The sequence below is a fragment of the Nycticebus coucang genome, chromosome 14, assembly GCF_027406575.1.
Source record: "Nycticebus coucang isolate mNycCou1 chromosome 14, mNycCou1.pri, whole genome shotgun sequence".
In the NCBI taxonomy this organism is placed as follows: domain Eukaryota; kingdom Metazoa; phylum Chordata; class Mammalia; order Primates; family Lorisidae; genus Nycticebus; species Nycticebus coucang.
This window is the reverse complement of record NC_069793.1, coordinates 70,231,506-70,254,728: the sequence shown is the minus strand read 5'-3', so window position 1 is coordinate 70,254,728 and position 23,223 is coordinate 70,231,506. Positions and strand designations below refer to the sequence as shown.

Here is a 23,223-nt window from a genome sequence, read left to right as displayed (position 1 = left end):
CACCAGGCTTTACCTTTTGCCACAGCGACTCCCGGGAAGCGAGTGATGAGCAAGCTGCCACAAACCAGCAGTTGCCCACCTGGCCCTGGTGTAGGTCGTGGGAGCTGATGCCATCCACAAAGAGGCGGGGGTCCTCACAGATGTCCTACAGGGAAAGTGAGGGGAAAACATGAGAGGCCAAGGAGCACAAGGATTCCTGCCATGGCAGAAAGAAATTCACCCGCCTCCCCTGCAGATGAGAGGGCCCCATGTGGCCTGCCTGCTGCCACACAGGATGCCTGGACTCCCCTTCCCCTTCACTGGACAGAGGGTGCTCTTCTGCCAAAGGTCTGCAGATGGACAAACACGGAGGAAGGGCCCGACACTGCCTTCCTCCTGACCTCAACCAGCAAGGGCTCAGTCCCTTCACTCTTCTGTACCCACAGCCCACGGTGCCCATCCCGGGAAGCCCCTGGCCTAGTCACCAGGAGGCAGTATGGGGGTGCAGGGAAGTGACAAACACCAAAGTCGCACCTGCTGGGCACTAAGTGAAGGGAGAGTGGGGAGCTGAAGGGCCAGGCCTTGTGGGGCATGTCCCACATGTGGTCTCAGAGGAATGGAGGTTTGGAGAGGGGCAGTGACTTGTCAGAGGGCAGCAGCAAGCAACGCCTAAGTGGGGCAGCAACTCCTTGTTTTTGGTTTTCCACAGAGACTGGCAGGCACAGCCAGAGGGCTGCTAGGGAACCAGGATGAAGCAGCCGCCGGGCAGGGAAGGGAGTCATGCGCTCTCAGGCCCAGCCCTTCCTAATTTCCAGAAGCCCCTTCCTCTGTCCACCAGGAGAGAGCCAGCCGGGTGGGCCCAGGGCCAACTACCCTCTGCACCTGACCTGCCTACGGAGCTCAGACTGAGGCCTCTATCTCTTCATGCACTGGGTTTGTTTTTTTTTTCCTTAACCCCCTGAGGCAATGATGTGAGACGGGCCTTGGCTTCAGACTAGAGACTGAATTCCAGCTCCTCACTCTGCAATTTCCCTCTCTGAGCCTCAGCTTTCTCATCTCTAGCGGACTGATGATTCCTACTTTGTGAGGAGTCAATATGTGGAAAGTGCCAAGCCCAAGGCCTGACCCAAAGAGAATGAAAGTCTGTTTAAATTGCCAGGAACTGGGATGCTACACCCGGCCCTACACGGGAGGCTCCCACACCACAGATACAACCTGGAAAGGCAGGCCCACCCAGAGGCCTGACCCCGGGCTGGTCAGCTCTCCACAGGGGCAGCAAAGTGGGCCTTGTGCAACCTCTGCCCCTGGCCCTGGAGCAGAGCCAGGCAGACACCTACCGAGCCCCCAAGTACCCTTCCTGTGCCTGACTTGGGCCCAGTGGTCAGGCTGGGGCAGGGCTGGGCATGAGGGAGAGGTTCCCTTCCCCCTGCCCAGTCCAGGATCAGCTTGAGGCACATATGTACCACTTGTGTCCCTCCTCCTCTCCCATCAGCACCTTCACTCTGCCAAGTTGAGAGAGAGCGACTGCTCACCAAGGGGCAGGTACAGCTGAGGGTGGGGAGGCAAACACTGGGATGTGCCTTCCATGTACCAGGCATCATGCTGGCACCACAATCAATCCCTATCATGGCCCTGCACCTGACACACCTGCTCAGGCCTGGGTTCCACCCAGAGGTGGGAAAAATGCCCATTTTACAGATGCGGAAACTGAGGCCTACAGAGGTTGAGTACCATGCCCCAGCAACAGGGCACAAGCAGGAGGGCAATTGCCCTCTGCCTGCTTCTACTTTAGCAGGTGCTCCTGAGCTAGTTCAAGCACAACAGCGCAGGCAGCCAGCAGAGGGCAGCAGAGGCAGGAAGATGGAACCCGAATTCCTGCTCCCGGTTTACTCGCTGTGCGACTTTGGGTATCCGTTTCCCTCCCCTGTGCAAAGGAGATTAATGGTCATCCATGGAGGTAGGTGGAAAAACCACAGAAACCGCTCACAATGACTGGGCACCTGCTGTGTGACAGGCACTTGGCAAGGAAAATGGGACAAAGGGCCAAGATGTCTGAGACTCCTGTGGCCCCCTGTGCTAGAGAATGGGCTAGAACCCCCCAGGTCATGAGAGCCCCTTCCAGCTGATACTGCAGAGTGACCCAGAGCATGGGTCTGGGCAAGCCAGTGAGGTCGCCGGCTCTCATCCTGTCCCCAGGGGACCCCTTCAGGAAGCACAGTGGGAGGAAGTGGCTGGCCCTCCTATCTTATCTCCTAGCCCTGACCACACCCAGATCAGCCTTCTGACCAGAGAGCTATGACTTAGCTGCTGCCTCCTGAGGCCCAGAGAAGAGGCAGGATGGCGGGTGGGAAAGGAGATTTGGTATCTGGAGGATCCCAGCCACGCTGTGCCATGGGAAGAGGGATAGAGCCACTGCCTGGGGTCACCAGATCCTGCAGCAGGAAGTGACTCCCAGGTGTCCCTCCACTTCGGAACTTCAGATCCTCCCAGGCAGTGCCCTGTGACAGAGACATAACTGCCCCATTCCACAGAGGCGGCTGAGCCCATATGGGAGCAGTGACTTCCAAGGTCATGAGGCAAACAAGTGAAGGGAATGAACCCAGGTCTGCTGGGCTCCTGTCCAGGGCTCTCCTTCCCACTGAGCTGCAGGCTGGGGCAGATCTGTAGGACACATCCAACCACCCAGCCTGGCCCTGACACCCCAGGACAGAGCTCCAGCCAGACACTTCTCCAGCACTTGAGAGACGGAGCCCAGTGTTTGGGCTCCTGGATTCATCTGCCCTGACTTGCGGCAGAGTGGAGACCTGGGGGCAAGCTAGGAGGGTGCAGGTGGAGAAGGATGCAGTGTCTCCACTGCCAGAGGAAGCTCTGGGTTACCAGCATTAACCTAAAGAAACCACCTGAGGTTAGTTGCACCTGGGGTCCACCCTAGAATCCAGAAGCCACCTTGAGGCACCTCTAAAGGAATAACCAAATAAACAGCTCACAGCGACTGGGCACCACCTATCTGTGAGACCAGCTCCACCACATGCAGACCACAGCCCAAGCCACCTCCCTTCTCCCTTTGTGGCACAACAAGAAATTCAGGTTTCCAGTCCCGCTGTACAAACCAGGAAGGCAGCAAGGTGGGGGTGGAGCCCGCCTGGGCTGCACCTGCACAGCCTCCTTCCACCCTCCCCAGCCCCTCTTCCTTGTCCAGCCACCTTCACCTATCACCTCCCTCCTGGAATGAAAGATCATATAAGTGACTGACTAGGAAGTCAGGCACTGTGCAAAACAGCCCTGGCAGACTGTTTGCAGCCCCTCTTACAGATGAGGAAAGCAGGCCCAGTCACTTGCCAGAGCCACATAGGAAGAGGCAAACTGAGCCTCAAACTCAAACTGTCAGGCTCCACAGCCTCCAGGTAGGCTAGGTTTTATGAGTGACAAGGACGCCATCTCTCTGCACCTAACCTAAGCCCAGCTTAGGAGGTTTTACTATATAGCAATGAGACCAAAAGGTCAAGGGAAGCCCAGGCCCTCACTCTTGTCACCAAGGGACCAATCTTCTCAAGACCAGTGTTTGCTCTTCTGCCAGTGGCTAGACATGGGTCACTGAGTGAATTAGGGCAAGTCTCTGTCCACAGGCAGGATCCTTGACAAGGAACCAGACCCCAACCCTTCATGGGAGCAGAACTGCGGCCACAGGGGCCAGAGAGAGACCAGAGGAGGCTGCTTGGAGGCAGTGACTGACAGAGCAGGCGTGGAGAGGGCTGGCAGGCAAGAGGCTCAGGAGGGGATGGGGGTTCTGAGACACTGCTGCCTCTGACATGGCCCTGCTCTGGGCACCTGGCCTCCTATGTGCCCTTCCACCCCTGACCACACTGGGTTTGCCTTTGGGTCTCTCTCACCAACCTGGGAGCTCCAAGGCAGCGCCCAAGCCCCACTCTGCCCCATCCACAGTTAGCAAAGTTTGGCAGGTTCCACTAGGACTGCAGACAGGTCCTGGGGCGGAGGAGAGGGGGAATGGGAGTGTAGGGGGACAAAGTGGCATGCAGGACTAGACTGTGTGGGGGTCATCCGAGAACTAGAGTTGACCACTGGTCGCCATGCCTTAGGGCATGGCCTTCTGCACCTGTAGTCACCTCTCCCCTCCTTAGCCCTCCCAGCCTATGAGACCAGCTCCACCCCATGTAGACCACAGACCAAGCCACCTCCCTTCTCCCTTTGTGGCACAACAAGAAATTCAGGTTTCCAGTCCCGCTGTACAAACCAGGAAGGCAGCAAGGCGGGGGTGGAGCCCGCCTGGGCTGCACCTGCACAGCCTCCTTCCACCCTCCCTTCCCAGCCCCTCTTCCTTGTCCAGACACCTTCACCCATCACCTCCATCCTGAAATCAAAGATCACAGAAGGAACTGCCTAAGCAAGTGGGGAAACTGAGGTCTAGAAGGAAGTGGGACTTCAGCCTGGGACAGGCAAGGGCAGTGTTCTCAGGTGTTATAGCCTGTGGCCCACCCCCCTGCCACTCACTGGCCTTCCCCCAGCCCTACCCCTATCTCCTCCAGTAGCGGTCCCCACCCTTTCAGGCCACTTCCTCTGGAAGCTTTCCCTGACCCCACTGAACTCTGTCACTGAGCATATACCTAGAAGGGGGTCATTCCTGAGTAGGGCAGAGGCCTAGGTGGCTGGGTGTGCCCCAGCTGCCAGCCCTCACTGCGAAGTGCCTGCTTCATGGCATAAGAAGGCTTAATGCTGAGTGCAGCTGAGGAGTAGAGTCTCCGGGAAATGGCCTGATGGGCACAAGCCCAGGGGGTGGGGCTGGGGCCCACCAGCCTGCCTGGGGAGAAATCTGGGAGGTTCCAGAATTGATATGTGTTCACAGGACCCTTAATTGTCCCCTCTGCATTCTACCAGAGGGCCTCCAGGCTGTCAGCAGGTAAGGGCAAGGCTGACTGCTGGATGTGGGTGGGGAACACTGTGCCCCCCAGGAGTGAAGGAGTACTGGGCCTGAGCCAAGAGGAAGGTGGCTCCTGCCCCATATCCTTGGGATTCCCCCTGAGCTCGCTGGCTTTGAGACAGTCCCCATTTCATTGTCCTCTGGTCTCCCTGACCAGGACTGTGAGGGAGTTGGCAGATGTTTACTGTACTGGAAAGAACAAAACACAATGAACCCATGGGGGCAGGGGTCTTGGCCCAAGGTAGGTGCCCTGGGTGAAGACTGAAAAGGACAAGGCTTAGTGTCACCTGCAGAGTCCACAGAAAATAGGAAGTCTCAGACACGGTGGCTCTGGGTCCCCAACAGTGTTGGCAAGGAGAAGGTGAGCAAGAGAGGGGAAGCAGTTTGTCACCTGCCTTCCATATACACATACATGACATTCCAACCTCTAGAAGCCATAATCAGCCTGGGAGGCCAAGGCAGAAGTGCTTGAGACAAGGAGTTAGAGACCAGCCTGAGCAACATAGTCAGACTGCATCTCCATTAAAAAATAAAAGTATTAGCTAGGCCTGGTGGCACATGCCTATAGTCCCAAATACTCAGGATGTTGAAGTGGGAGGACCACTTAAGCCCAGGAGTTCAAGGTACAGTGAGCTATGAAGACACCACTGCACTGTAACCCAGGTGACAGAGCAAGATTCTGTCATTAAAGAAAAAAAAAAAAAGAATTACTCTTTCCAATTACAGATGAGGAAACTGAGGTCTAAATAGGAAGAGCAACTTGTTCAAGGTCACACCTCCAGTAAAGTAGGGCCAAGGCTGGAGCCAAGTGCTCTCTGACTCCAACACCAGCCTCCTTGTTCCATTTGGGAGGCAGGGAGGCCAATTAAGGAAATCCTCCTAGAACAGAGGGGTCACAACAAGGACCAACTCAGAGAGGAGGAGCTAAACGGGTGGGAGTACAGGAGGGCTTCCCCAGGGCTGCAGAGAAAGCTGGCTTTGAGCTCTCTTTGTAAACAGTCAGGTCATAGGACCCAGTAAGTGAGACACCATAGAAACATGGCTTTCAGGTCAAAGTTTCACCTGGTTGGGTCACGTGGCTGGGGGTTAATGATCACCTCACTGGGCTGGGCCTGCCCCACCGCAGACCTGGGCTCAACTTCCTGCTGCACAGACCCCCACATGAGTTTGTAAATCCAGGCACAGCCACGTCCTGCCCATCATAGCCTGGTCCATGAAGTCTTACCGCCTCACCCATCCCAGTTCAACCTGTGCCTGGCCTTCAACTGCCCCTGGCCAAGAGTTAGTCCCCTAATGTAGCCCTTGGACCCCACTCAGACAGCTGTCTCCACACCAGCCACATGCTGTCTATCCTGCCTCCCTGTGCAAGGCAGAAGCAGCCCTGTGGTCTAGGAGAGCAGAGAGGGACAGAAGGTGTGGCAGGACACAGAGAGGGCAGGTGACTCCAGCAGGTCACATAACAGGGGAATCCCAGCCAACCAACCTGGCATTTCCTCCTGTCACCACACCAAGCCCAGCCTCCTTTTAGGGTCATGGAATTAAAATGTCAGGGTGATGGCCAGAGGGCAGGACAGGGTCAAGAAGGGAGCAGCGAGAGTAAGGCAGAGAGCGTGAGTGTCCACCCCTCCTCCCTGCTCCCACGGCCTTATAAAGGCCCTTTGAGATTGGCCTCCTCCCCCACCCACTGGACAAAGGAGAAGGAGGAAGGCGTGGGAGGGGGCCCAAGAGGCAGAGCTCTGTGGTCAGCCAGTGCAGGGCTCAGAGACTCTATGGCAGCTCTTGGGATTGAGCTCACAGGCACCAAGGACCCTTTATCTGGTGTCAGGAGGGTGGTGTCCAGTGAGGCAGGACCCCTGGGTCTAGCCTACCCCTGCTAGTAGCTCCCTGGACAATCAGGGCACAGGATTTCCCCTCTCAGCCTCAGTTTCTCTCTGGATCCCCAGTTCAAGAAAATCCACAGGATTTTTGAGTTGGGAGGAACTTAAGATCATAGCCTAGGAGAGGAATCTGGGATCAGGAGGATGAAATCATAACACAAGGCCAAACATTTCGACACACTCTAGCCTCCGGGACGGAGGCCAGGTCGGGCGCGCGTCCAGAGAGACGCTGCAGAGCTCATCACCACCAGTATTCACGGCCAGGGCTCCCCGTGTAGGGCACCAGGCTCTGTGCAGACGTCTTCACACATTAGCTCTTTAATTCTCTCAACAACCCTATGTGGAGGCACTCTTATTTTGTACTGCTATTATTATTATTGACTTAATCATCATAAATACTTTACATGACAAATGACTATTTCAAAATCATTATGATAATAACCAGGAAAGTAAATTCCTTACCCTTTAATGTCACTCTACATTGTACCAAAAAAAAATCATACCCACATTACCTCATTTTTATCCCAAAACAACCTGGAAGGGTGACAGGGTGCAGGGAGAGGTGAGGCCTGGCTGGGCAGTGGCAGCCAGGGGGTTAGAACCCTTCTCTGGGCTTCCATCCAGAGCAAACCCACTGCACTGGCCCCTCCACCCACCCTCTTGGCAATCTGGGGCCTAGGGATGACTCCTCCTGTCCTCCCACCCCACCCACCCCCAGGTCCCTGCAGACTCAGCCTCTGGGTGGGTCTGGGCTTGCTTGCCTCAGCTTCCGCCAAGACCAGACACTGACCTTGGGCCGCTTCCACCTGACAGTGGGTCCTGGGGAGCCCTTGTAGTAGAGCGAGTCATCGGTGGCGGGGAAGTGGGGGTCCTCAAAGAGCACTTTCCTGCGCAGACAGGAGCGCTTCAGGGCTGAGTAGTTCTGGTCTTCATAGGGCTTCACACACGAGAACATGGTGGCCACTGCCCCGGGCAGGGGAGGAGGAAACACCTGGACAGGAAGGGAAGAAGACCAACACTCCCTAAGCACCTGGGGCCCTCCTGTGCACAAGTCCCGTGTGGTCACCTCCCATAAGCAGGTGATGCCATCCCCATAATACAGGCAAAGAAAGAAGGCTCAGAGAGGGGCTGAGGTCTGCCCCACGTCGCACAGCTGGTATGCGGTAGAACAGGGACAGGAACTGGCCAGCCTGACACCACAGCCTGGATTCTCTCCTTTCTGATGCTTAGGGGTGATACCAGGCCTGCAAGCCAACTCAGGGCTGGCCCAGGCCACACCCTCCCCTATCTCCCCTTTGTTTGACCACCCTTCCTTAGACCTCCCTAGACTGAATCAGACAAGTGGCCAACCCTGGGAGCCCCCTGGCTGGCAACATACCCACAGGAAAATAGCAGTATCTGTCTCTCCTCTCCTCACCTCTACAGAGCAGCACACTTTTGCCGAGTGGGGAAAACCTTGTCCCAGGCACACTCCTTCCACCCCTTGCCCCTTGCCCCAGACATTCATCTCTTCTCTCTGGCCCTCCTTCCAGCAAGCTGCCCTCCTCACTCCACCTCTGGAACAAGTCTCCAGTTCTGTAGGAACTACTCCTTCATCCTCCCTTCATTTCCCAAGGGTCCAAGTGGGCCAGCCAAGCGTCCAGAACTTTGTACCAATCTGCTGACCAAGTGCAAGGGACACGGACTGGACCAATATGATCAGGGAAGGCCTCAGGAAGGGGACGGGATGCAGGGCGCACATAAGTGCACTGGTGGGTGCCTGCACGGCCGGCCCCAAATGACCGCCCTATCTATGCCACCCCACCTCAGACTCCGTCTGTGGAATTCCACACCCTCCAGATCTACTCATCCTGGGCCTGCCTAAGGCAACAATCAGGTTATAGGCCAGAATTTCCCAGCTCAGCCCTGAGGGAAACTGAGGCAAGGTGACATTTGAAAGCAAGACTGATTTGGGTGCCACCCCCAGCTGCACCACCCACCTGCTGGGTGACCTTGAACAGGGGACTCAACCTCTCTGAGCCAGCATTTTCACACCTCTGTGATACAGACAATGCTGCTTCAACTCCTGGAGGACACTACTGTAATGAACCAAAGGCTGAGGAGACTGGTAAGCCTGCCAGAGGGAAGAGGAGAGAGGAGATGGGCCAGGACACCTCTCCTCCCCAAAGAGGCTCCATTTCCCTACCATGTGCAAACAACTGGGCTGGAGGTTTGTGTATATTATGTAAATAGTGCTGGGTGGGCACACTCCTGCCATTCTTTACAAGAGACAACCGAACTGTGGCTTATTGAGGTGAGGTGACCTGCCCAAATTCCCAAGGAAATCTGGAGTCTGGACTTGGGCCCAGGTCCTCTGATTCTGGCACATCTACCACCTTGGCCTCATGAGCCTGTAGGTCAGGAGAAAGGGCTGAGTGCCCTGGCTGAATTGGGTGCTTGCATGCAGGGAGGGGGGAGGGGAGAAAGTGACAGGAAAGGAAATGAGCTCAAGGGGCTGAGGGCTGGTTTGTCCCCTGCTCTGTACTTGAAGCCACTCCATCTTCATCCCCACATCCATACTGGGCCCAGTGGCAGCTCTGTGATCTCAGGCCAGTCACTTAATTTCTCTGGCTGCCCCTCTGCTTCTGAAGGCCACCAGCCCTGCCCCCTCCCATCCACCAGGGCCTCAGGGAAAGAGAGGGAAGGAGCCTGCAGAGCCTGGTCTTGGGCTTCTCAGAAAAGACACCAAGGAATGCCATTAGCACCACGAGTTTCCAGCAGGGTCAGCTCAGGAAGTAATTTAAGCTGCAAGAATTAGATCAGAGAAGCAGAACACAAGAGCCAGGAAATCAGCAGCTCCTGCAATTCCAGTGTTTCAGAGCCCAGAGGACTCAAGAGAGGGAGGGGCATGCTAGCTGAGATCACATAGCCAGGCTGGAGGAAAAAGAAGGTCTGGCTGCTGCTCTCCGGGAATTGCTGAGAGTCTGCTCGCAGGGAAGACAGAAGGGAGGTGGGGCTGAGAGGGGAAAGCTCAGCTAGGCCAGGCCGGGAGAACAGGGGCCATACTTGGGTATGGCCATCCCTCCAGCCTCACCCCTGACCACCAGGCTGACCATGTGCTACTTATGCCAGGCTGGATCTGCCCCCAGGTCACCTGCCACAGCACCCACTGGGACAACACCCCCATGGGGGTCACAGCTGCCTGACAGCTCCAGGCATACTCATTGAAGGCCACAGATAAAACAGGAGGTAGGAAAGCTGACTCCAAATTGCAAGCCTCTCCTTTCTGGGCCTGAGCTTCTGGCCACAGTATTTCCCATCTCCTAAGCATTTTTACACTATTTGGGCCGCACACAATGCCCTTGAGGGGTTTAGGACCAGCCAAGCTTCTCAGCTGCCCTGTTAGCCTGCCCTCTTCCCTTTCCCTGCCAATCTCAGCCCCTCCATCCTCCACCCTGGGCTGAAGTTCCAGGGCTGGGTGCTCCTCACTGTCCCCCAGAGCCTTTGCACATACTGTTCCTTCCAACAATCCTCTCTCTGCCTCTGCCATCCTAGAGCCCCAGAGCAGCGCCGAAGATGCTGGACCCCATCTGCACAGACTTATCTGCCTCACCAACCCCCCATTCCCCTCGGGGCAGGGCCTTTTCAGGTCCCTCTCTGTATCCCCAGGGCCCAACATGAAGGGGCAAGGATTTCACTAACTGTTAAATGAACCAACAAAGGTGAGCATGGAAGGAACTCCTTCCAAGATGGGAAAACCAAGCCTAAGAATGGCAGGGACTCCACGGGGAGTCAGCTTTCCATATCACAGCCACCAGGATGCAAGGCCAGCCCCTCTTCCCCTCCTCACAGCAGGGTACCAGCAGTGCCCACAGCACCAGGCTGAGGGGCACTGCAGCCCTGGTACTCTGCTGCAGCCCAGCCCTTCTCCAGCTCCTGACCAAAACTCAGCTTTAGTCTCCCACTGCCCACCAAGGCTGTGAGACCTTCCACAGGCCACATCACCTCCCTGGCCTGCATGGCCCTCACCAAGGAGGAAACAACATGTCAGGGTGTCGTGTGAGACCAAATAGTGTAAAAATTCTCTGGGCCTCTGTGAAGATCACATGAGACACCACCACAAGGGCAGCATCAGGCATGCTTTGATATGCTGTGCCCTGAGGACCGTCCGTTCCAGGAAATAACACCTGGGGTTCACCAAAGGTGTGTCCATTCACCTGCCAGACATAGGGCGTTACAAGGAACTCTGTGGTCTAGTGTGACCAACAGGCACAGGCAGAATGGAGAACACGTGTCATGTCAGAGGCTCCAGCAAGAGGAGTGCAGGGAAGCTTCACAATGGCCTGGCCACACAGTGGGGGAGAAAGGCCTTTCAGGCAAAGGCTCAGAGGCAGAAAAGTGACTGGTGATTCACAGTGAAGCCCCTGGGAGCCCGGTAGAGGCTCTGTGTGGGTGAGAGTGAGGGCAATGGGCTGCCCACAGGCAGCTCTAAGAGCCCAGTCCTCTGGTGGGTCATCAGACCTGAGTTGGAGTCTCAGACGTGCCAGTTCACCAAGGTGTGTCCTTGGGCAATCGGGAACCCCTCTGAGCTACTGTCAATCAATCAGCAGGCGTCCCCTTATCCCTGTAAGGTGGCAGAAGACAGAAAGAAAGTGTCGTCTGCTCCTGGTGCACTCTCCAGGAGGCTGTGGGCTTGTGTGTTCTCTGGACCTGCCAGATGTGGTGAAAGCAGACTGGCTGTGCACAGGGTGGAATAAGGGCTCTCTTCCAGCAAGCCATGCTGCACCAGCTGACACCAGCTGGAGATGACAGCCACCAAAGCCATTTTGTAGGCGGGAACATCAAGGAGATTGTATGAAGTCTGTGACCTGTTACATGGCCTCTAGACTCTACATCCCACCAGGACTTGCGGAGGCAGGGCCTGAGTTAACAACTGATCATTTTAGGGGCATCCTGATGTGGCAATAAAGGAGTCAGTCAGACCGTTAATCTCTCACGTTCTCTCTCAAGGAAATGGCCCAGAATGTCTTTAACCCTGACAGGCCTTGTCCATCTCCTACCTAACAGAGGAGAAGCAGGCCTCAGGCCGAGAGCCTTCCACAGGCAATGGCATCTGGCCGGAATGGAATGAATCTGGTGTTGCTGCTTTCACTTTATTTATTTATTTATTTTTTAGAGACAGAATTACTTTATCACCCTCAGTAGAGTGCCATGGCGTCACAGCTCACAGCAACCTCCAACTCCTGGGCTTAGGCGATTCTCTTGCCTCAGCCTCCAGAGTAGCTGGGACTACAGGTGCCCACCACAACACCCAGCTATTTTTTTGTTGCAGTTTGGCTGGGGGCAGGTTCAAACCCACCACCCTCGGTATATGGGGCCGGTGCCCTACCCACCAAGCCATAGGCACCACTCACTTTTACTTTATTTTAAGATTCTTCTAGATACTTTGAATATACAGAGAGTAGTATTGACTCTCCATTTACAATAGATAAACAATTCCTTTAAGAAATATTAGGAGGACCCAAAAGACTCTTAGATTTGATAAATGAATTCAGTAATGTCTCAGGGAATAAAATCACCATACAAATACTGGTAGCGTTTCTGTATACCAATAATGACCAAGCTGAAAACCAAATCAAGAACTCAATCCCTGGCGTGGCACCCATAGCACAGTAGTTACGGCACCAGCCACATACACTGAGGCTGGTGGGTTCGAACCCAGCCCAGGCCTGCCAAACAACAATGACAACTGCAACAAAAAATAGCCGGGTGTTGTGGTGGGGGCCTGTAGTCCCAGCTACTTGGGAGGCTGAGGCAAGAGAATCACTTAAGCCCCCCTACCCCCACACTTCACACACAAAAAACCCCCTAGGAATATACTATCTGACCAAGAAGGTGAAAAGGTGAAAGGCCTCTATAAGGAAAACTACAAAAACTACAAAACACTGAGGAAAGAAATCATGACACAAACAAATGGAAAGGTTATCATCTGCTCATGGACTGGAAGAATCAATAGTGTTAGAATGTCCATACCACCACAGTAATCTACAGATTCAATGCAATTCCTATCAAAATACCTGTGCCATTTGCCACATAATTAGAAAAAAACAATCCTAAAATTCATATGGAACTGAAACAGAACCCAAATAGCCAAAGTAATCCTAAGCAAAAAGAACAAAGATGGAAGCATCACATTACCTGAGTTCAAATTATATTACAGGGCTACAGTAACCAAAACAGCATGGTACTGGCATAAAAACAGTCACAAAGATCAATGGAACAGAATATAGACACAGAAATAAAGCCATATTCCTACAACCAACTGATCTTTGACAGAGCAGACAAAAGTACACGCTGGGAAAAAGATCCTCTATTTAACAAATGGTACTGAAAAAAGTAGATAGCCTCATGCAAAAGAATGAAATGATCCCTATCTCTCATCATATATAAAAAATAACTCAAAATGAATTAAAGACCTGAAACTATAAAAATTCTATAAGAAGGGCGGCACCTGTGGCTCAAAGGAGTAGGGCGCTGGCCCCATATGCCAGAGGTTGTGGGTTCAAACCCAGCCCCGGTCAAAAACTGCAAAAAAAAAACTAAAAATTCTATAAGAAAACCTAAAAAAAAAACTCTTCTGGATATTGACTCAAGCAAAGAATTTAAGACTAAGACCGCAAAAGCAAATGCAACAAAAATAAAAACAAATAGGACTTAATTAAACTAAAAGGTTTTGGCACCACAAAAGAAATATTTAACAGAATAAATAGACAATCTACAGAATAGGAGAAAATATTCACGAACTATGCATCTGACAAAGGACTAATACTCAGACTCTACTAGGAACTCCAACAACTCAGCAAGAAAAAATAAATAACCCCATTAAAAAGTGGGCAAACAGGTGGGACTGCAAACTAGTACAACCTTTCTGGAAGGAAGTATGGAGAAACCTCAAAGCACTCAAGCTAGACCTCCCATTTGATCCTGCAATCCCATTACTGGGCATCTACCCAGAAGGAAAGAAATCCTTTTATCATAAGGACACTTGTACTGGACTGTTTATTGCAGCTCAATTTACAATCGCCAAAATGTGGAAACAGCCTAAATGCCCACCAACCCAGGAATGGATTAACAAGCTGTGGTATATGTATACCATGGAATACTATTCAGCCATTAAAAAAAATGGAGACTTTACATCCTTCGTATTAACCTGGATGGACGTGGAAGACATTATTCTTAGTAAAGCATCACAAGAATGGAGAAGCATGAATCCCTAAGTACTCAATTTTGATATGAGGATAATAAATGACAATTATGGTTATGGGGGGGAACACAAAGAGGGAAGGAGGGAGGGGGGTGGGGCCTTGGTGTGTGTCACACTTTATGGGGGCGAGACTTGATTGCAAGAGGGACTTTACCTAACAATTGCAATCAGTGTAACCTGGCTTATTGTACCCTCAATGAATCCCTAACAATAAAAATAAATAAATAAATAAAAAAGTGGGCAAACAATATAAACAGACATCTTTTCTTTCCTTTTGTTCTTTTCTTTTCTTTTTTTTTTTTTTTTGAGACAAATTCTCACTCTGGCACCCTGCATAGAGTGCCATGGTATTGCTAGCTCACAGCAACCCCAAACTCTTGGGCTTGAGCCATCCTCTTGCCTCAGCCTTCCAAGTAGGTGGGACTATAGGGGTGTGCCACTACACCTGGCTAGTTTTTCTATTTTTAATAGAGACAGGGTCTGACCCTTGCTCAGGCTGGTGACTCCTGAGCTCAAACAATCCACCCTCCTCAGCCTCTGAGAGTGCTAGGATCCAGGAGTAAGCCACCACACCTGGCCATCACAGACATCTTTCAAAAGATGACATACAAATGGCAAAAAAAAAGTATGAAAAAAATACTCAATATCACTAATCATCAGGAAAACGTAAATTAAAACGAGATATGATTTTACATTAGTCAGAATGACCATTACTAAAAAGTCAAAAAACAACAGATGTTGGCTTGGTGCCTGTAGCACAATGGTTACGGCGCCAGCCACATACACCAAAGTTAGCGGGTTTGAATCCGGCCCAGGGCCAGCTAACCAACGACAACTGCAACAGAAAATAGCTGGGTGCTGTGGCAGGTGCCTGTAGTCCCAGCTACTTGGGAGGCTGAGGCAAGAGATTGCTTGAGCCCAAGAGTTGGAGGTTGCTGTGAGCTGTGATGTCACAGCACTCTACCAAGGGCAACATAATGAGACTCTATCTTAAAAAAAAAAAAAAAAACCCAGATGTGGCAAGAATATGTTGGTGGGAATGTAAATTAGTATAGTATAGCCACTATGGAAAAACAGAAGGCCTGCGCTCATGTTTGTCACAGCACAATTCACAACAACAAAGATATAGGATCAAGCTAAGTACCCACTTACTGATGACTGGATGTGGAAATGTGGTATATATGTGTATATCACAGAACATTACTCAGCCACAAAAAGAATGAAATCATATCTCATGCAGCAATTTGTATGGTATTGGACACCACTATCTTGAGTGAAATAACTCAGAAAGTTAAAATACCACATTTTCTCACTCACAAAGGGGAGCTAAATAATGAGTCACAGGGACACTAGAGGGTGGAATACAATGGAGACCCAGAGGGCAGGAGGTGGTGTGAGATCACAAACTACCTAAAGCAGCCAATCTCAACCTGTGGGTCAATACACCATAGGGGATCAAATGACCCTTGGGGTCACCTAAATACATCCTGCATATCAGATATTTACATTACGATTCATAACAGTAGCAAAATTACAGTTATGAAGTAGCAACGAAAATAATTTTATGGTTGGGGGTCACCAGGATCTGAGGAACTATATTAAAGGGTCGTGGCATTAGGAAGGTTAAGAATCACTGACCTAAAGGGTACTATGGATATTAATTGGGTGAGGGGTACACAAAAAGCTAAGATTACACCAAGCCATGGAGGGCCACACTGCCGAGGCAGGGCCCACACCTGGCTCTGGAGCCGTATGGAGAGGGAAAGTCACCTCTCTGAGCTTCTGAGAGGTCAGGTAGTGGAGCCAGCATCAGCCTCAGAGGTACAATAAGAACCAGAGGACACAGCTGAGCCCAGCTCTGGCAGGAAGAGGGTCTCAGAGCCAGCACACAAAGGGTGACGAATAGCCAAAACCATTTGAAATGAACAAGCTAGAAGATTTATACACTACCTTTTAACAAGAATGATCATACAGTTCTAGTTGTCAGACAGTGTGGTATGGGTGTAAGGGTAGACAAAAAGACCGATGGAACAGAATAGGAAGTCCAAAAACAAGGCCCAATTATAAGGACCCCTGATGTAAAGCAAAGGTGATGCCTCAGTGCACTGGGGGAAAGGATCATCTTTTTAATAAATGGTGCTGGGTCAATTGGCTATATGGAAAAAGATTCATCCTGACCCCCACCTCACATGATACACAAAAGCAAATCAAACTGAAAGGTGAAATAACAATGCTATCAGAAGAAAACATAGAAAAATAGCATATCCAAATGTCCCATAACTGGAAGAAAATGTGCTCCCTCACTAATTATCAAGAAAATGCTAATTAAAAGCACAATGAGATACTACTATACCCCCATTAGAATGGCTAAAGTGAAAAGCACCACAAACAGAAAAATTTTAAGAGCCCTTACACATTGGTGATAGGATTGTAAATTGGTACAGTCACTTGGCAAAACCATCTGACTACATCTACTGAAGCTGAACAAACACATATTCTATTATCCAGTAATTTCACCCTTAAGAAAATGTCCAACATAATGACAATTAAGGTCATGGATCGGGGGAGGAATAGCAGAGAGAGGGAAGGAGGGAAGGGGGTGGGGCCTTGGTGTGTGCCACACCTTCTGGGGGCAAGACATGATTGCAAGAGGGACTTTACCTAACAAATGAAATCAGTGTAACCTGGCTTATTGTACCCTCAATGAATCCCCAACAATAAAAAATAAGAACATGTCCAACAAAAATGCAAGTATATACATTTACCAAAAACTATGTACGAGAATGTTTTTTGCAGTAATATATGTAATTTCTAATTTTTCTATGAAAATTAGAAATGTCTAATTAGAAAATTAGACTTAAATGCCCATCAACAAAAGAATGGATGTTATTATATATTCATATACTAGAACAATGAAATGAAAATGAACAAATTGTGGTTGCACACAACCCTATAGATGGAGGATCCTACAGGCATATTAGGAAAAGCAGTATCACATGATTCCATAGTATATAAAATTGAAAAGCAGGGCCATTTTTCTCCAGTTACCAAAGCCTGACAAGGACACCAGAAGAAAAGAAAATTATAGGCCAATATCCCCAATGAATATAGGTGCAAAAACCCTTAACAAAACACTGACAAGCTGGGCCCAATGACACATGCCTATATTTCCAACTACTCAGGAGGCTGAGGAAGGAGGAGTTCAAAGTCAGCCCAGGTGACATAGTAAGACCTTATTTCTAAAAAACAAAAAGCAGACAACAACAACAACAAAAAAACCCTAGCAAACAAATTTCAACAGCACACTGAAGAGATCATTCACCATGATCAAATAAGATGTATCCCAAGGAGGATGCAAGGATGGTTCAACATACACAAGTCAAGAAATGTGACATGCCGCACTAACAGAATGGACAAAAGCCACATGATTATTCATCTCATTAGATGCAGAAAAAAGCATATGAAAAAAGTCAGCATCGTTTCATGATTAAAATTCTCAAAAACTTAAATATAGAAGGAATGCAGAGAAATCAGTAGCACTTCTATATAACAAACTATTTGAAAAGGAAATCAAGAGAACAATCTCATTTACAATAACTACCAAAAAATAAGCTGGGCAAGGTGGCTCATGCCTGTAATCCTAGAACTCTGGGAGGCCAAGAGTGGGCAGATCGCCTAAGCTCACAAGTTCGAGACCGGCCTGAGCTAGAGTGAGTCATAGTCTCTAAAAAGAACCAGGCATTGTGCTGGTCACCTGTAGTCCCAGCTACTTGGGAGGCTGAGGCAAGAGACTCACTTGAGCCCAGGAGTCTGAGTTTACTGTGAGTTATGATGCCATGGCACTCTACCAGAGGCAACAAAGTGAGACTCTGCCTCAAAAAAATAAAATAAAATGCTTAGTTATAAATTTAACCAAGGAGGCAAAAGATCTGCACACTGAAAACTATAAAACACTGATAAAAGAAACTGCTGGTGACACGAGTGGAAAGACACCCCATATACATGAGCAGAAGAAGTAACATTGTTAAAACGTCCATACTACCCAAAAGCAAGCCACCGATTGATTCTAGGCAAGTCGTATCAAAAATTTCAATGACACTTTTCACAGAAAATTTTTAAAATCCTACAATTCATATGGAACATCAAAAGACCTGGTACAGCCAAAAGCTATTGTTAAAAAAAAAAAAAAAAGAATAGACCAGGCACGGTGGCTCATGCCTTTAATCCTAGCAATCTGTGAGGCCAAGGAGGGTGGTTTGCTTGAACTCAGGAGTTCAAGATCAGCCTGAGCAAGAGTGAGACCTTGTCCCTACTAAAAATAGAAAAAACAGCCAGGGTAGTGGCACACACCAGTAGATCCAGCTACTTGCTGTGAGCTATGATGTCTTTGCACTCTAACCAGGGCACAGAGTGACTCCGTCTCAAAAAAAAAAAAAAAAAAGAAAGGAAAGGAAAAAGCTGTAGGCATCCCCCTATTTGACTTCAAACCATACTATAAAGTTATAGTAACCAAAGCTATACTATATAATATTGTATAGTACAGTCACAGTACAGTTTTACTGGTATAAAACCAGACACATAGAACAGTGGAACAGAACAGAGAGACCAAAAATAAATCCACACATTTACAGTCAATTGGCTTTTGACAAAAGTGCCAAGAACACACACAGGGGAAAGGACAGTCTCTTCAATAAAATGTGCTGGGAAAATGAGATATCCACATGCAGAAGAATGAAATCAGGCCCTTATCTCTCACCATACACAAACTTCAATTCCGAATGGAATTAAAGACTTAAACACAACACCTGAACCTAGAAGAAAACACAGAGCTTTATGACACTGATCTGGACAGTGATTCTTTTTTAACATGACCCCAAAAGCACAGGCAACAAAAGCAAGAACAGACAAATGAGACTACATCAAACTAAAAACCTTCTGCATAGCAAAGGAAACAACCAAAAGAGTGAAGAGACAGCATACAGAGTGGAAGGAAATATTTGCAAATCATATGCCTGATAAGGGATTAATACCCAGAATATGTAACCAACTCAAATAACTCAATAGCAATGGACAAGGACCTGAACAGATATTTCTCAAAGAAGACATTAAAAATCACTGATAGGCATATGAAAAAACACTCTACATCACTAATCATCAGGGAAATGAAAATCAAAACCACAATCACCTCACACCTGTTACAATAGCCGTCATCAAAAAGACAAAGTATAAGTGATACACAGTGTACACCTGTAATCCCAGCTACGCAGGAGGGTGAGGTGCGAGGATCACTTGAGCCTAGGAGTTTGAGGCCAGCCTGAGCCACATCAGGAGATCCTGTCTCAAAAACTAATAAATAAATTAAAGTAAAAAAAAATTTTTTTTGAGACAGGGTCTCAGTCTGTCACCCAAGCTGAAGTGCATGGTATGATCACAGTGAGAAAGAAAGGAAGGAGAGAAAGAAAAAAGGAAGGAAGGAGAAAGAGAGAAAGAAATTAGTATATGGAAGAGATACTTGCATTCCTGTGTTCACTGCAGCACTATTCATAAAAACCAAGATAAGGAATCAACCAACTTAAGAGTTCATCAACAAATGAATGAATTAGGAAAATATAGTATATCTACACAATGGAAGACCATTCAGCCTTAAAAAAGAAGGAAATCCTAACCTTTGCAACATGATGAATACAGAGGATTCAAGTGAAATAAGCCAGGCACAGAAAGACAAACACTGCATGATCTCATTTACGTGTACAATCTAAAAAAGTCAAACTCATAGAAGCAGAGAGTAGAATGAGCGTTATCAGGGGCTGGGGGGTGGGGATGCAGAGGGGAGATGTTGGTCAAAGGATACAAAATTTCACTTAGGAAGAATAAGTTCAAGAGATCTATTGTACAACATAGTAACTATAGTTGATAACAAGGTATTATATTCTTGAAGACTGCTGAGAGTAGCTTTTGAATGTTCTCACCATAAAAAATGATAAGTATGTGAGGTAAAGCAGGTGTTAATTAGCTTGATAACCACAATGTATACATACTTTAAAATATCATGTTCTACATGATAAATATATACATTTTTATCAATTTAAATTAAATTAAATTAAAAAAAGAAAAGCAAACATAACTCATCTGCCATGAACAGAAAGCAGGACATTGGCCTGGGGTTGTGACTGGGACAGGGGCTTCTGTGACTTTAATAAAACTATTTCTTGATGTGGGTGTGGCCACTCTGGAAATCCAATGAGCTGTATGTCTGTGATTTATGCAGATCAGTTATGCTTCAACAAGAAATTAAACAAAAAAAGCCAGCACAGTGGCCTTGGAAAGAAGGGCTGGCTGAATTTGGTGATGCCTCCCCACCCCAATGTGGGCCCTTCACAGCTCTCATCCTATCCTGCTGATACCAATACCTAGGCAGGATGACCATCAGTGGGCGGGGGTGGGGGACCATGGCAGTAGAGCAGAAAGGTGCTCGAGGATGGGCCAGAGGACTAATCCTGGCCAGGCCTTGCCACACCCAGGCTGTGTGATCTTCTGCGAGTCTCCACCTCTCTGATTCTCAGTCTCCTCCTCTGTCTCTCAGGATGCTTGTGGATTTGACTCTTGAGGTGCTCAAGTCCATGAGAAGGTCCCACAGGTGTGTCATGCCCCGATGCCCCAAGTACACACCTCTAAGGTTTCCTCTGCACCAGCCTGACACTACCCTCAGGAGACGTTCTCAGCACTGAGGAGGGCAGGCAGGGCACTCAGGGAGAGGAAACGAGCTGATGCAGAGAGGAAGGGAGGGAAGGGGTAGAGGGATAGCACATGAGGCCACAGAGAACCCCAGCCGGGGTCCTGGAATGCCACGCGCAGATGTCTGGCGTCATCCTAAGGTGATGGGGAGCTGTGGACGGGTACTGAGCCAGGAAGGTACCTGGCCATGGTCACAGCTGTCTCGGGGAGTTCCATGTGGCTGCCACATGGAAAGTGGACCAGAAAAGGCAGAATGAGAGCCAAAAGGCCAGAAGGCAGGCCACAGGTGTGCAGAGAGAGGAGCTGGTTCTTAGAACTGTGTGGATGGGAGGCTCAACTACCTGGAAGCCGACCAGTGGAGGGGCTGAAAGGGAGAATGCAGGAATGCCTGCTGCAGTCCCCTCTCTGTGCCCATTTCCCATGCCCCACAGTGGTGCTCAGGGCATGGCACAGGGTGGAAGGGTGGGTTTCACCCATTGCAGGCTGAAGGAGTCAATATGCTCTCACCCACACCCTAAGAATCCAAGCTGCCCTCTCCCCCTCTTCCTTCCTCAACCTCCCTCTACCCTCCACTCCAGGCATGACAGCACCTCCCTCACTGCCCTTTGCCATAGAAACTGGGAAGGGCTGAGCAGCTGTGCCTTCCAGGTGCGGGGGATACAGTCAATTCCAAGCTGCACATCTTTGCTGATGCACATTCTGGGATGACCCTGAACTGGTTGACAAGGAGGCAGCCAAACCCTCAAGGCAGTTCCACTCGATGAGGGGCATAGGGTGACAGACACTCTGAGGTTAGTCCTCCTAGGAGTGAGGCAGTTTGGGGGGCAGGGAACAGGGTGGGGAGAATTATGGTTGCTCTTCAAGATGGGGTATGGGTAGGGCTTGACAGTGAGGCCAGAATGTGCAAGGAGGGGACAGGAGGGAAGTGGAGAGAGCAGGGAGCGAGCAGAGCCTGGGGAAGCTGGCAGCACCGTCTCTGCAGGGCTGGGGATGCCAAGCTAAAGGGCCACAGGGGAGCCAGGGCTGAGACTGAGGGTCAGATGCTGACACAGTGACCCAGGCCAGGGAGTGCCATAGCTTGAGCCAGGGCAGGGCAGGTCAGATGCCAGAGGACGGCCGTAGAAGAGCAGTGCCTCAGTTTGGTGACTGATGGGTTATTCTGTGTCTTATTAATGCTTTCCTTCTCCTCTGCCCCATACCACTGCCATCCTCTGCCTGCTTCACAAGCCACTCTCCCAATAAAAGGCTTAATGTGTGTCTCTGTCCCCCTGTCGCCCACATCTGGTGATGAGAGGATGGGGAGAATGTGCTGCTGGAAAGACAGCGGGTTCAGACCCAGCACAGGCTCTGGCTCCTGGGCCACCCAAGGTTCCAGGCTCCTGGGTTCTGGCGCCAAGGTGGCCCAGCCCCATGAGTCACTCCAGCCAACGCCACGCTAGCTGGCACCGGGGCTGGGAAATCCTGCCTTCCTCCTCCCCTCCCCATCCCTTATCATTTCTATTCTTGTCCAAACCATTCTCCACCCAGCTGAAGAGTGATCTTTCTAGCACATCAATCCCATGAGGTTGTTCCTTGCTAGAGATGAAGAGGACGAGAGGGCAGGGCCGGGCATATGCAGGGCATGAGGTCTCCAGCCTGCCCAGGACAGAGTGGTTCTGGAGCTCTGATGTCCCCACAGTTTAAGTGAGAGAAGACCTAGCGTCCAGGCTGTGTGAGGCCCTGAGTCATGAGGTCTGACCCCACAGCTGTTCCTCACTGGGGGATGGGAAGTGTCTGTAAGCAGAGCAGGCACAGGAGATGAGCCTCCAAAAGGGATGTGCCAGCCTATGGGATCCCCCAGGACTTGGGCAGGGACAGGAAGGAGCCAAGAACCTGGCCATACTCCTGGCGGTGGGTGCTTCCCTGGGCAGGGGGCTGACAGAGGCTCAGACTCAGGGGAGCAACTCACATGGTTTTAGAATGAAAGATCCACATCCCCAAAAACTCCTCAGTCCTGGTACCCCAACTCGGGGCTCTCAGCCCAGCACCAGGGCCTGCAGAGGGCCATTCTCTCTCTTCCGCAGGACGGTGGGGATGTTCACACTCTCACTCCCCAACAGGGAGACAACCTAACAAAATGAGACTTGATCAGGTCACTGAAGCCTCCTCTGCCTCACTGCACTGTGTGACCCTAGGCAGGCTTCCACCCTGTCTGGCTTGAGCACTCTCACACTGAATCTGAGGAGAGGGACACTACTTGCTCTTTTCCCATCTGGCCGGTTTGCCACTGGGACAGCCTCTTTCCTCACTCCTAGCACCACCAGCTCCCCCAAGACTCAAGGTTTGAAAACTAATGAAATGGGGCCCATTTCTCAGACTGGGAAAGTGAGGTGTCATCCCTCAGCTCAAGCTCTTGTGCAACCTTAGAAATGAGCTGTGCTATTCTCATTGCACAGATGGGGGACAGAGTCCGA

General features: G+C 50.2%; 1 protein-coding gene across 5 annotated transcripts in view; it reads right to left on the bottom strand.

The window, feature by feature from the left end:
• CAPN5 (calpain 5) overlaps positions 1-23,223 on the bottom strand; it is a 56,891-nt gene that overhangs the window by 27,951 nt on the left and 5,717 nt on the right. For 3 of the 5 annotated variants that reach the window (XM_053561847.1, XM_053561852.1, XM_053561850.1), the window contains exons 2-3: positions 7,583-7,783; positions 14-145 (exon numbers count right to left, since the gene is read on the bottom strand). In XM_053561847.1, coding sequence (XP_053417822.1) covers positions 14-145; positions 7,583-7,747 — 297 coding nt within the window. In that variant the 5' untranslated portion in view covers positions 7,748-7,783. Of the gene's footprint in view, positions 1-13; positions 146-7,582; positions 7,784-22,718; positions 22,815-23,223 lie in introns of those variants that run through there. The other 2 variants (XM_053561849.1, XM_053561851.1) reach the window with 2 other exon arrangements.